Below are 15,093 nucleotides of genomic sequence, written 5' to 3'. Positions count from 1 at the left end.
TCATTTCGAGTGAAAAAACGAGGAGAAAATCCAAAAAAACAAGGTACAAGACTGTGTACATATTTTCATTTCCGAGCGAAGGAACTACTCATCCCATAAACCACCGCGCCTCACTGAATAATATTGGCAAAATCGGCGCGATATTCTCGCTATTTCCAACCGGCGACAGCACGCGAACCCTTTCCTCCAAACAGTGATTTTTATATAGTGAATGTGCAGTTAATAGCAGTTATTTCATGAGTAATCGTGTAAATAATAGTGTTTTGATATTGAATTTTATATTTATCATCGTGTATTTTATATCGTGTGTGTGTGTGGACGCGGTTAACGTTAACGGCAGTGCTTCGTAATGTTACCTGACTCATCCTATGCTGTCATCACTGCTCAGTCGGGCTGATGCATGGACTGGTGCATGGTCGGCTCTTGGACCACCATATTCAGTTTATTAATTTGCCGTGAATTATTACACAAAATGTTCATTAAATGCACGAAGTATTCCTAGGTTAATGATTGATATGAATCATACAGTATGAAGGCTACAGTAGCCTAGCTAATGTTAACTAGCACTGCTAGCAGCATTAACGTTACCAACCTCCCTGCTTAACTCACCACAACTTTGTAGGTCTTGTCCCTCATGCTGGCCCTTACAAAACCCACAAACTGACTCTCGGACACACAACAGTCAATAATGTGACCCGATTTAAAGTGGCTTTCACCCCTTTGGACACTCACTAAAACATAATATATTTCATACCTGTGTTGCAGCATGTAGGCTAATGTTAGCTGCATTATGTAATGGCATACAATGTCGGAAATGCTAAAGTTTAGCCTGTCGGCTACCTGGAAAGTTTGAGTGTTTAAACTAACATTTACAGTGGTCTATTTGATAGTGTATTGGCCCTGACTAAGTTCGTGTGATGTATAAACCCCAATCCTTGTTGATACAAGTATTCGTCAAGAAAGTTTTTAATCACATTAAGATTTTCGCCATAGGCAGTAAAAGACTCCGCCATCTTTGTCAATATTTTTCGCTGTGAAAGTTTCAAACTATGACCATAACTTCCTTTCCACCAATCAGGCTACGTTTATACGGTGACGATGAAAAGAGAAGACGCAGAAGTGGCGTCTCGTCTTCATTTTTTAATTCGCGTTTAGACGAGCATTCTCAGGGGAAATCTTTGTTTATATGAAGACGCAAGAGTATGTGATATTCGATTGGATATGCATTCCAGACCGCTGGGTGGTGGTGTGATAGAACCCCGGTACGTCACGCGCAGACATTCTAATTTGACAGTTTAGCCAGAGAGGTAATGAAGGATCTTTGGTTTAGCCGTTTAGACGGAGACGCAACCCGGGTCGTCTTCAAAACTCTACACTCTGGAAGGAGTCTTCAGATTTTTGCGTCTTCAAGCCCCGATGGCGGGGTCGCCATGTAAACGAAAGGCACTTATGATAAAATATTTTGTCGTCTTCCTTCGCAATCGTTCTCGTTTAAATGGCCCCTCAGAAGCATCACTGTGGGATTGTTCAGGATTGTGGGTAATGAAGTACTTATCCAAGAGATCGCGAATAAAAGGCATTTATCTCAAAACAAGGTTAGTGCCCCATGAACTCTTGGTGTCTATAGGAGCATATACAATCGCTTAGTACAGCCGTAGCTGGTTTTAAGTCTACCACGTGCAGTTAAGTTTTTATGGCTTATACCGCAATTGTCAATGGAGAAATTGCATTGAATTTTTACATCCGGCATCGGCTGTGGGCGGGACTGTGCAGCTCTATTGCAGCAGAGCGGGGTAGGCATAGCAACGCCACGTAGCAGGCAACGACGAGAGCGCGGAGGGCTGGAGGAGCGAGAGAGAGAGAGACAGACCAATGACGAGAGTGAGAGAAAGCGCAGCAATTAAAAAAAAAAAATGGCTAGTGGAAGTGATGGCACGGAGACTGGCCTACCTTGTCTGTACTGCTGCAAGTTTCATCACCTGGTAAGAAACCGACAATTGCAGTGTCATGAGCAAATGTCTACAATGAGCAGCTTCAAAGAACGTATAGTGATTTCTAGCTCGTAGTGTGAAAAAAGTATTTATTTGAATATCTCACGAAAAAAGTAAAATGAACTGAACTTTGAACTAGTTCAGAATTAAAATTGTGAACTTTGAACGTGAACTGTTCACTTTGAGTATGTATGAACTGAACTTGAACTAGTTCAGAAAAGCTGTGAACTGGCACAACACTGTTTTTTATCTTATATGTTTAGACAGACACGTGGTGGTTGTGGTTTCAAATATGAGCCCTTCATCTCATTGTCCTTGGAAGTTTAAAAAGACAAATACTCCAGCTCTAGGTAAAAAGACAAATACTCCAGCTCTCTTCATATCACTGTTTACACATACAAATGGGCATGTACTGTATCTCATCTCCTACTTCCTGATGACAGGAGTTGCCTTAAAAAAATAAGTAAATTTAGGCTCTACTTGGACCAGAGTGAAGTTTGTTTACAGTGGACCTTGGTCTGTCTCCTCCCTTCACGCCACAGTAATGAAGTCTTTTGCATGTGACTAAAACTAATGAATGGGTGGGTGTTTACGTTGTTCTACTAGTACTACTATTACTACATATACCTGAATATTTAGCTAAATTTAGGTATTTTTCATTTATCAGTGTATCTGAACATCAACTTCAATCTACAACCTAGGGTCTATTTTTGGAACTCTCCTCCCTTACTGTCTATTGGTCCCAAGGTTTTGGTCCCAATGTTTATATTTGTTATCATCCAAAAATAGGCCCTAGGTTGCCCCGTAATTAAATAATTAAACCGTAAACTGTTATTTTACAAGAGATTAAACATTTTATTGACGATCAGATGTTATTGAAGGGTCAACTGGATACTTAATTCCATGATGCATCCATGATCCATTATTCACCTTTTAACAGTACATTCTCTGTAATTTTTACATACAGGAATCCATGATGCGCCTCATGCTCTGGAACCTCATGTTGCTCATTCCCATCTCCCTGAAGCTTCTGTACTCGCCAGGCCTCATGTACATCATTCTGCCTCTGAAGTGGGGCTGCTCATACATGAGCCAGTGGCCATCCATAACATGGCAGGACTGGCAGTCAGACATACGGTAGCGGTCCATGATGGAGTCACAGTCATCCATCAGCTCCATCATCTGACCACCGTAGTTCTCCCTCTCATAGATCCTCATTCTGAATTGTCCTCTGTGCTGTATAGGACAGACATGAAGTATATGAGGCATTGGCTTTCTAATAATACAGAACAAAACAACAGTAAACCAATATTGATAGCACATGACTAACTACTAACTATTATTTACCATGGGGATCATGCGGCAAGATCTGATGCAATCGTTCATGCCCATCATGCGCATGTAGTCAGAGTACTCGCCCCTCCTCATGAAATACTGGTTACCCATAAAGTTAGGACGGTCGTAGACCATGAAGCAGCCGCTCTCCACCCTGCAGGAGTGGCAGCGGCTGAGGACGGAGCTCATGTCAGCACAGTCGCTCATGCACTCATAGGAGCGACCCTGGAAGTTCCTTTCCTCGTAAAAGATGATCTGAAACAACATTTAGTATCCTGGTTATTTCTCAACATTTAGATGAATGCATGCAATGGGTAAAGCCATGTATTAAGTTAGATGAATTTTTACAGCCCTTTCATTATGTATTAGTATAAGAATCATTTATTATTCCGTATCAATATATGTATATTTTTTATACAGTATATATATATATATATATATATATAATAATTTTTCAAAACTCGCTTTTCAAAAATACATATATACAATTTTTTTTCTTTTTATCAAAAATATACTAAAAAGATTAATATATTATAGAATATATTTCAGAGGTGAGGTGTGCTTACCTTGCCCATCATGGTGGTTCTGGTGTATCTGTCTCAGGAATGCACAATTCTGACACTGACCTCCTGCTGTTTTTATACTTGACCTCGTTGCCAAAGAAAATGTTGATCCATTGTGTGAAACCCTGACTGAGCAACATGGCATAAGCCCACCCTGGTCTGCTCACCACAAAAAGTGGCATCTAAAGGGTTATTATTTGCCATTATGTGCATTTGTGAAGTGAGGCCCATGACTACATTATTCCTCGTCAATAGTAGAGGAGAAAATTCTTGTCTCTCTATACCTTTTTCCCACAAAGTACGCTACAAAACAGACATGAAACACATCACTACCTACATTACAGAGAAAATAAAGTGTCTTCAGATTAGTATTTTACCTTGAATGTAAATACCTTCAGCCATATGGAGTCCAGCTGTTATGCACGCAGTGACACTTACTGTAAGTTAACATGGTATTTATGAAACCAGCAGTTCGTGTAATCAGCGCCTTTCTCCGGTGGAGGTGGCTTTTGAAATAGTACAAAAACGCAAAAACTGGTGCTCTAAATAGCGAATCTGTTGTCTTTGGATTAACATTTTTTACGCTATCTTTTTACAAGTTTTCGACTAAAACTAAGCCCTGATGAAGACCTCTGCGCTAGGTCGAAACATGTTGGAGTTTTAATGAAGTAGCCAGTTCCAATAAAGGCTTTTAAAATGTATCAGCTGTCACCGTATTTGGAGTGCCTGGATTAATATCTTTCTTGAGGGAAATGTTATTTAGAAATACAAATTAATGTTGTTAATGGTGTGTAAATAAATATGTGTTTGCTGTCAGCAGAACTCCCACACCCCCAATAACTTTGTAGAAGAAAGCATATTACAGGGTGTTCTTAATGCAAATTAAAATGGACTAGTGCAGTGCCCGTAGGAAGTATGTATTCCTATAGTGGGAGCTGAAGAAGATTTTTCAGTTATGACCATTGTCGTGACCCATGTCTCCTCCCCATAAAGACATGTCTTAATTGTATATACACATAGTAACATACAAAATACAAATATAGTTGGACTGTAAAGTACCAGAAAGATGGTACATAAAGAAAGACATAATTAAAATCAAAACAGTTGAGTTTTTAATTGAGGGGTGAGGTGGATTTCCAGAGAACTATGTCAAAATGTTTGTTGCGTGTGCGTGATTTACTGAGTAAGCACTTCAGTAAAAACAACATTGCTCAGAAAGTGGCGCTTTTTCTTTGTTTCTTCGTCTAGAGCAAGTATGCGAAGTCTGTTTGATCTGCCAACTGCTGGCAGCAACGTAGAATTGTCCATGGCTGAAGAAATCTCTTGTGCAGACACCAAACACCAACGCTCTGTAAAGATTGACCCTGTGACTTATTCATGGTCATGGCAAAGCAGGGTCTCACTGGAAATTGTTTACGTGTCAAGGTGAATGGAAAGATGTTGTTAGATGGTATGAGAGTGATTTGTGGAATTAAGAGAGTCCGTCCGGCATTGACACCAATTACAGATTTTGCAACTAAGAGGTGTGGCAGTATTTGTTCGATGATGTATCTTAAGCCATTGCAATGTCCATTTTATTGGTCAAAGTTTCTCAGTAGCATGATAACCATTCCAACTTTTAAAGTGATGCATTGAGGAGGCATTCCGGAAGGGCAGAGTGTGTTTAAAAATTCAGTTGGGTACATATGGTGACCCTCAGAATCTGCTGTGTCTACGCTGTTGCAAACGTGTTCTTCTCCAGGAAAGATCTTGGTCATGTACTCATTGACTGTGTCGACTTCAGAGTTAGTTGGGCATAATATGACACGTTCACATAGCCCCCGTGTGGCACAACTGTAAGTATTTGCCTCCAATCGCCACTGAAGACCATTGTGATGCCGCCAAATGGGTTGTCTGATCCTCGGAGCCACTGAAATGTACGGTCTGCTGCTTCTAATGCACGGCGATCCATCATTGACACTTCATCCACAACCATGAGGTGTGTCATCCTGATGAGTGTTGCAGTGCTGTCATGTTCACTCACAGTGCAAGTGGATTCATCAGTGAGAATGAGAGGACATCTTGTTCTACTGTGAAAGGTGGAGCCTTTTGGCAGTAGGGTTGCTGCGATGCCACTAGCGGCTGTTGCAAGAGCCACTTTGCCTGCTGCACAGACTTTGTTAAGGATGTGGCACAATACGAAGGTTTTTCCTGTCCCGCCACTTGCATCAAGTGCTATCATCTTTCCAAGTCCCTGTTCCACGCTGTCCATCACTGCTTTGATAACAGTTTGCTGCTCGTGATTAAGTGTGTTTTCTGTTTGATTAATATGAGCTTGAAGTTCTTCCATGTCATGCTCTGTCTCGTGCTGGATGATGCGGGGAGTTTGATTATGGTCATGAAGTGGATCAGGTTCAGGGAGTCCAAAGTTTCCACTCAGTGTGAAGCCATGTCTTTCAACGTGGTCCTTGACGTCGAGTAGCACTTGATTCAGAATGTTTTCATTTGGCTCAATCACTGCAGCCCTGTGCATGAAGTCTTCACTTATAACACGTTTGTGCCTTTCACAGAAAGTAGTGCTGGCCCAAATGTGACATTTGCTGCTTCCTCCATAACAGAATCCACTTCCTTGTCATTGTCAACGATGCCATGTGCAATGCAGGCAGCCAGATAGGTGTCCATGACCACATCTCCAACTTTTCGAAGATTGACTCATTCTTACAGACACAAATTCTGGAAACATATGAGAGACACTACAGGAGGTAATAGCCTTGCAGTTTTTTGTTGTTATGACCAAGGACATGGGTTAACGTTAGCTTCTTGTTCATGGCCTAGCATAATAATGCCAACTTAGACCACCTAGCTAGCCAATCAACACACCACCGACTTTCTTGCTGATTAACTTAACCTACGTTAACAAAATACTATCGTCATATAAGTTAACAACACTGGTGTTTCGTTTGCAGACGATCAACATTAGCCAAGTGTGTATGGTGCAGTAATGTTAAAAGTTAAGTTAACGTTAACGTAGCAACTTACTGAAGTCTGTTGTATCCAGTTCACCTTCATCGTCGTGTTGAGAAGGGGAGCAATCTGATCCAAACAACATTCAGATCGTTTCAACCACTACGCCTCCTCCGTCTCTGAGGTTGTGCTGTCAGATTTTTGTCTTCAATTATTTCCCCAAACGAGCCATAAGGAAAAAAATCCTCTGCCTTGCCGTGATAACTGTAATGTGTGTCAGGCGACCTTTACCATTTATGGCACTGTGGTCACAGTGATACAATGTAACGGCTACCATCTATTAATAAGTATCGAAAGTGATATGGGTACATGGTTTACAGCGATTGGTTTACAGAAAGGCTATAATTTTGGTCCGTTTGGGGCCATTTAACATTGTGATTTGTTTACATCTTGTCAGAATCCATCATGGCGGACAATGAGTATAAATGAATCTTTTCTTGATCTTTGTTTAAACTGGATTAACTAATCCAGGGTTAAAATTAAGATGTGCAACGAGTCTCTGGTTAATGTAAACCCCTATTTAAACCTAGATTTACTAAACCTAGTTTAGGCCTAAACTAGGATTAATTTAAACCACGTTGGTGCAACCCGCCCTTAGTCTTTTTTTCGCAATTGAAATGTGTTTTGTGTGTATATGAAGTGTTGAAATACATCTGGGTACACAATGTGCCGCATGTGTGGATGTAGAGACACCTGCCACATCGCGTTAGCATAGTGGCAGGTGGCCCTGCGTCCAGTAAGTTCTGGGCAGTGCCTTCATCATTGAACGTGATGACCTGTTCATCCTGTAGGTGCATTGCCAGCATCCTTACTGGTGGTTGTTTTCGTTGGATGGGAAATTCGTATATTCGCCAGTAGGCCTCAGATGCAGTGATGTACCATCCCAACTCATATAGCGTGTCACCTCATCGCATCGAAGTTCTTCACAGTCTCGTCAGGAACATCCAACCTTACCAGACATTGATCTGGACCTTTCTCCAAGTATTTGTACAGATACTTGACACTGGAGACAGCGCAGACAATTTCAAGGTTAATATGTGCATTGTATCGGAGCAAGATGTATGTATTGTATGGTACAACCCACGCACAGGCACCTTAATGCCCCCTCTGATTGTCTTTACAATAAACATATTTATATAACATTAATTTATGATTAATTTTACACAATAGACACAATATACACATAAACAGTTAAAAAGTTCAGTAGTTTGAAGGGTTAAATTGTTTAACAGTGAAATATTGTAGTGAGGACTTTTATTTTGAAACAGTTTTTGGCAGAGGAAGCAGTTGAACAGGATGTGTAGTCTTAATAGGGCCAGTTTGTATGCTTAAAGCCTGAGACTGGCAGTTGATCCAGGTGGCCTGAACACCTGCCATAGGATTCTAATTGCTTAACGGCCGTATTATGATGTCATAATCGGCAATGTTAAGTCTATGGGGATTTTTAAAAAGTTTTTCTTTAATAGTTTAAAAAGTATAAAAGTTGAAAAGACATAGCAGCTTGGTCCGTTTGAAGACCTACGTTACAAAGTTTGAACGAAGTTTCTAAGTTAAACTGTTCAAGAGAAATTGCGTACGGAAAAAGTGGTAAGCGGAATAATAATAATAAGTTGTTGATGTTGTTGCCTTGGAAGAACAGTACAGTGCTTTTTCATGCACTGTAATTAAATTCCAGACCTTATATCTTAGCCTGCTATATAAGGTGACCTTTTTTCCGCCCTTTTACGTGTCACTTAATATTAATTTCTGTACAAAATCAAGACGGGAGATTCTTTAGAAAACGCAATTGCACCCACCCCATAAGTGTATCTAAATTATCGCTATATAAAATAAACAATAGACAAACAATTACAATAAAAGCTGTAAACAGTGTTTTTGAGACTGCGTGTAGCCTACAAAAGCGCATGGAGCTCCTGTGAAATTTTGATTTTGCAACGAGAAACTGTAACAATGCTAGTCTAACATTACTTGTTTGAGTTTCCTCTGGTAGTCACTGATCTGAGCTAATGAGCGAATTACCTAGCCAAGCCTAGCCTATCGTCGTGGGAGAATAAAAAAAGTTTAAAAGTTTTTTAACATCTCCATTGTAATGGTGGGCATTCTAAGTTAACCGTAGCATTAGGCCTATCTATTTAGTAACCCCATGGTAATGCGAGTGATCATAATAAAATATAAAACGTGTGTAAGTCCTTCGATAAATAACCAGGCTATGGACTCATAAACATGAACAGCATTTTGTCATCGTTTGTCATTCACCGTGCTGTGAACAGCATTAAGATGCTAGGCTAAAGAGCTTGAGATTCAGACAGGTGAGCACCTGAGAATGGTGTGCATCATGTCAGAAAATAGCAATTTGATCAGTGATCATGCATCATCAGCGCAAGCTTGGTTTGAAACTTTCTGGGGATGGGGATTTTACACGATCCTTCATCACTGGACTAGCCATCACTGGGCTAGTGTGCCCTGCTGTGTTAATATGACCGTGCTGATGCTAACAGCTGCAGCTCCCTCAAATCTAGGTTCTCTCATGCATATTAGGCTAGCTTTTGCCAATGAAAATGAATGCAAAATAAAAACAGTCCTGCTCCTAACTGAAGAAACGTTTACGTTACCAACAATGTTAACAACAAACTCAGTTTCACTGCTGCAAGTACAAAGTTGGCTGTAAATATGCTTCGCCATATTTAACGAACCAGCTAGCTTTGTGATAACAAAATCTTACCTTTTATGTGTTTAGTCCACTGAAAGTTATCCACATAACGATTAAATCCACAGTTATGGAGGAATTGTTTTGGGGAAGCAGTTGCACTTTATCCCACTTTAGCTGCCCTTTTTAAAATTAAACCACTTAAATCCATAGCCTAGATGAGCATTGTGCATAACGTTACAACTATGTTGACATGATGGTAGCAGCTAAAGCTAAATTCCCAAGACACATCACGTCATAAAAGTTGTAGGCTACAAACGCAAAAACTTAATGACAGCTCGTTCGTGGTGTTGCCTAGTGCTGCCTAATTGAAATGGTATAGGCAAGGTTTATCTTATATTAGGTTATTATGTGTGGCACATTTATTGGGCTTTAGCCTCTTTTAATTTATTTGATAAGGAACTGATGAAAACTGAGCAGCAGAAAAGCTGTCAAAGTCGATACATAAATAGTTTATTATTATAATAAGGTTATTAATACTATTACTTTACTACTATTACTATTGTTACTGTTATTATTATTATTCGGATGAGCCAATAATGTAAATCTGAGTCTGAAATGTTGGCTACAGTCTGTAACTGCACTGCTGCGCTTTCGGGAACTATTTGAGGCTTTCAATTGGCCGCCATTGTTGAAAAAAGAAAATGGAACATTAGCGTCAATGGAGTTGTCGCAACTCTACCTTTATATGGCTCTGGTTTCAACAACCCTGATTTAGTTATTTTAGTCCATGAGATAAGGGAAATGCTGATACTTGAAACAGGTTGTGTGTATGATGTCTAATGCTACTGCTCGTCTACAGATCTACTCATGATCGACTGACTCATAATGCACGTAACTGGCCCAGCTTATCCGAGTCCGACTGACCCGGGTAGGCTAGCCTACTCAAGCAGCTCCAAGCAGAGCTTGCAATGTTTCGGACTGTCTTCACGACCTAATTGCATTTTAAAGTAGGCTATGCCTACATGCAGAACATTGTATGTTATTTCAGAAGTGAAAGCATGGCTTTTGTTGTGGATTTGCTTTTCACCTTGACGAGGAGTTACTCGCTTGTCTACAGATCCATGACAACGTAGCCGGCTGATTCGGCTGACTCGTACTCATAACAACATAACGTAACCGGCCCGCCCGGCTGATCCGACTGACCCAGGTAGGCTAGCCTACTCAAGCAGCTTCACAGACCTTGCAATGTTTCGGACTGTCTTCGTGACCTAATTGCATTTTAAAATAGGCTATGCGTGCAGAACATATGTTACTTCAGAAGTGAAAGCATGGCTTTTGTTGTGAATTTGCTTTTCACCTTGACGAGGAGTTACTCGCTCGTCTGATCCACTCATGACAACGTAGCCGGCTGATTCGGCTGACTCGCACTCATAACAACATAACGTAACCGGCCCACCCTCCTGATCCGACTGACCTGGGTAGATATACTCAAGCAGCTCATGAGCGTGCAGTTCGGACTGTCTGCACGACCTAATTGCATTTTAATATGCTACATCTATACACCAAATCTAATTATGTCTAGGCTACATGCAGAACATTTAATGTTATTTCAGAAGTGAAAGAATGGCTTTTGTTGTGGAATTGCTTTTCACCTTGAGGAGGAGCTAGCCTACTCGCTCGTCTACAGATCCATCATGACAACGTAGCCGTATGACTCGCGACTCATGGGTTAATTTAAAGATACGGGTGAAAGATCCGAGTGAATCACAACTCAAACAGGCTTAATGTCTACATGAACATTGCCTTCAATGATAAAATCATAAGGTAAAATAAGTGACTTAGGCTACTGATGCAAGTAATTAAGATGGGTGGATTGAACTGTGTGTGTGTGTATATGTGTGTGTATGTGTGTGTGTGTGTGAGAGAGAGAGAGTGTGAGGGGAAGTGGGACAGGGAAACACCTGGTGGTGTATGCCATTGTGAGAGAGATAGCATGAAAGTGCAGGAACAGATCTGCACATTGGCCGCATATACAATAACTACAACTTTAAAAATGAATCAGTGCGATTCCACAATGAATATCTGTGAATGATGTATTGGCTACATTAAACTTAATTGTGATGAGGAAGATCTAGACAAAATAATCTGATGGAGATTATGCAACATTTTGTAGCCTATCACTGTGACATGCTATCAATAGGATAGATTTCTAGCAAGGAAAGCTACAGGTAAGAGACATAAGTGTGTTGTGTGTACGCAAGTAGGTAGTTCAGGGCTCCCAACAAACTTTTTAGATCGGTTGCACTGGTGTTCCTAACTTTTTAATGTAGGTGCACCAGCACATTATTTGGGTGCACCCAAAGATTTTCAAAGCGCCGCAATGTAAGGTCAGAGTCAGAGCCAGGTCAGCGTCAAATATAAGACTCTGGGTAGCACATCTCTCTCTTCCTCGCAGTTTGTGTGAGTATGATAGAATTTGATTTGTAGGCTATACCAGTTAGTGATTTATGATGGGTTTAAAATAGGGCTGTCAAAATAACTGATTAATTCCGATTAATTAATTTGAGAAAAAATAACTGATTAAAATAAATAGTGCAGATTAATCGATTCCGTATGACCTTTGACCCTGAGCCGCTCTAGTTAGTATCCATTAGCCTATAAAATGAAGGAGAGAGAAGAAAATGTGCTGCCTAGATCATTGATTGCACATTTACTTTTAAAAAATGGCCTGATGGTGTTGATACAAATAAAGTGTTGATTAAAATAAAGTCCTCTGCAATGTCTGTAGCAAGGAATTTGCATATCACCGTAGTTCATGAACTCTAAAGTCACACATTAATGCAAAGAAATAATGTTGACATTGAGGGAAGTGTTAATTTATTTTCATTGTGTCCCCTAGGTTATATCTGTGGCCTGAAATAGCTACCTTGTATGTGAAAAACAACTTCTTCCCGAAGCAATTTTGAATTTATTTCCTCAGTATATTAGGTCATATCATAGCTTATTATGGTCATTATTAAAATAATAATAAAAGAGTTTTTGAACTTTAATGTCACTAATGCTGATTATTCTGATGATTATTAATTTTAAATACTTTCACAGCAAAAATTATATATGCGATTCATTTAGATTAATTAATCACAGAGTATGTAATTAATTAGATTACTTTTTTTAATCGATTGACAGCCCTAGTTTAAAAATATCAATCTGAGATAGGTAGATAGAAGTATACTCTAGACATGAGTTGAAGTTCACGAAACATTTGTGAACTGTACATCCTAAAAAAGATAAACCTAATGTTTGTCTTCAAGTTACATTACATTACATTTGGCTGACACATTTTTGAAGTTGAAGTATACTCTAAGCAGGAGTTGTATCAAACACTAAAGTGTAATCCTGCCTAGGGCAGCATTTGAGTAGGAACCGCCCCTGTATTTTGGGGTTCTGTAAAAATGCAACGTTTATGAACCATTAATAAAATTCAAATGCAGTTTTTCCCCCCATGCATTGCGTCATGGTGAGGAAAATGGACAATGTAAATGCACGTATTCAAATTGGTTAGTTTCGAACAAATAAGTTGCCATGATCATGACGCTGCTAACTTGAACAACACCGCAACAAGAAGCCAGATGACAGGTTTGATTCGACCTGCATTCACGGAGTGGAGGGGCGAGTAGCCTACATTGTTGGAGAATGAGAGAGTGGGAGAGCACGCAGGGCTAGAAAGGCTGCATGTAGCCTACTTCAGTAATTAGGCTAACGTAGGACTATTTGAAACGGTCATGGCAAAAATGAGTCCCACTGAGCAGATTTGTCGCACTCTGGAGCCCTGTACTTGTGGGGGTGGAGGGGTGCCTGTGGGTGTGGTGTGAATTACCATTCAGCCAAACAAATACAGGCAGTGATGGTGTTGGATAAAGCCTTAAATAACACAGAAACGCTATCTTTCCGTCGATATCATGATTAGCTGTCAGTTAATAAAGTTTTTTTTACTGTTTTCAATGCATCAAACGGATACGGTAGAAAGGGATTAAATCTTGGCTTAGCATGCTTTGTGGTGCTCAGAAATTAAATTATTTTAATCTTGATTCATGTGATGAAGGACTTTGAAAGACATTTGACAGGTTTCAGTGCTGAGTAAGTAACACTAAATATTTGAATATTTTACTACTAGTAATATATTTTTTCATTACAATTATGGCAAGCAAATTGAAGCAATAGGCTACCTCATTTGTAAGTTACCTGCCAATCATGAGCAAGTGACCTGATAATAACCTAAGTTATGAGCACATGAGATTGACTATTATACTTTCTTGCCCTCTACATCAGGGTCATAGCGATGCTATTTATATAAAACAACTTTAGGCCTCCTTTTGAACGGGTAGCCTATCCCTTTTCACTACATGGATTAGCTGCCAGATACGTGAAGAGAACAAGTGGAGAAACATCCAACGCGATGCCTTGGTAGGCCTAATGTTATAGGTTGGATTTTGTAGTCACTGCAAATTTAACACCCCTCGTTTCTATGAAACTGGAAACAATTGAACCAGGAGACTCTGCCAAATATTTGTAAGAGTAGCCTAGCCTAGGCTACGGTACACTGACACCATGTAGGCTAATGTTAACGTAATGTTCTGAATTCGCGGCCAACACCAAATCCATAATTCTAACTTTTTGATCACCAAGTCAAAATTCCCTGGTACACCACACATAATTCCACTACTTTCTATTGCTTAGCTAGACTACTTACCACTTCAACACCATTGACTGTATCTGTTTAAACTGTAACTGTAACAGTTCAGCTGTTCAAACTGTAGCCTAAAGTTAACTGTAACAGTTCAACACAAGCAAAACATTGCAAGCTCAATGCGCGTGTGAGTTGTTACGGGAACATACACAGACACCAATTTTAGGAAAAGGGCTGATGTTGACCGGTCTTCAGCTATTTTGCTACGGTTTATTACACATCCACAAGAATACATTTGAGTCGTTATAGGCTCTGGCTTATTATGGAGCATAATAGGAACAAAGTTATGATCAAAAAAAATATCAGGGAGGAAAAATCCGAGGGGGCACGTGCCCCCTTTATTTCAATGGGCATGACGCCACTGATTCCCCTAACTAGTCGCCACCACCTGGCCAACCAGGAAATGTCCCAGAAATAGGCAATACCTTAACTGATTGATCTGAAACAAAATATTAAATATCATTATTGTGAGGATATTCACATGTGTAATTTCCATGCCTAACATAGCGCCACTATCTGGCCAACCAAAAAGTGTATCAGAAATGTTCTTTGCTTAAAATGAATGGTCTGAAATTTCTCAGGTTAATATGATTATGATGACACCCAATGGGCCTGCCTTGCATTGTGCCCCCACCTGGCCAAGCAAGTAAATGTGCCAGAAAATAACATGCAAAAACAAATAGCGCAAGCATCAAATATGTACATTTCACAAACGGACCACGTCGGTGCTTTCTTGGATTCTGAAATGTCACGTGTTGCGGCCTGCAGGTGCTCGGGCCCGCTATTGCCACTTGCGGCTTTATT

At 40.1% G+C, this 15,093-nt stretch overlaps 2 protein-coding genes across 3 annotated transcripts in view; one reads left to right on the top strand and one right to left on the bottom strand.

The window, feature by feature from the left end:
* Window positions 1–15,093, top strand: part of LOC121700683 (gamma-crystallin M2-like) — a 222,207-nt gene that overhangs the window by 17,357 nt on the left and 189,757 nt on the right. The gene's annotated exons all lie outside the window — the stretch shown is intronic.
* Window positions 2,855–3,919, bottom strand: LOC121700645 (gamma-crystallin M3-like). The gene is made up of 3 exons (XM_042083762.1): window positions 3,893–3,919; window positions 3,339–3,581; window positions 2,855–3,227 (listed from the first exon to the last, which is right to left on the bottom strand). Exons 1-3 carry the CDS (start codon window positions 3,902–3,904, stop codon window positions 2,949–2,951), a joined length of 534 nt encoding a protein of 177 aa, XP_041939696.1. The 5' UTR covers window positions 3,905–3,919; the 3' UTR covers window positions 2,855–2,948.

Source organism: Alosa sapidissima, chromosome 2 (assembly GCF_018492685.1).
Source record: "Alosa sapidissima isolate fAloSap1 chromosome 2, fAloSap1.pri, whole genome shotgun sequence".
In the NCBI taxonomy this organism is placed as follows: Eukaryota; Metazoa; Chordata; class Actinopteri; order Clupeiformes; family Clupeidae; genus Alosa; species Alosa sapidissima.
Note: the sequence above shows the minus strand (reverse complement) of the source record. Positions and strands in the feature narration are given on the sequence as shown.

Coding starts and splice junctions, on each gene's coding strand:
- LOC121700645 (XM_042083762.1), bottom strand. Junction 3,228..3,338: donor CTTGCCGCATGATCCCCATG/GTAAATAATAGT, acceptor TGTCCTATACAG/CACAGAGGACAATTCAGAAT.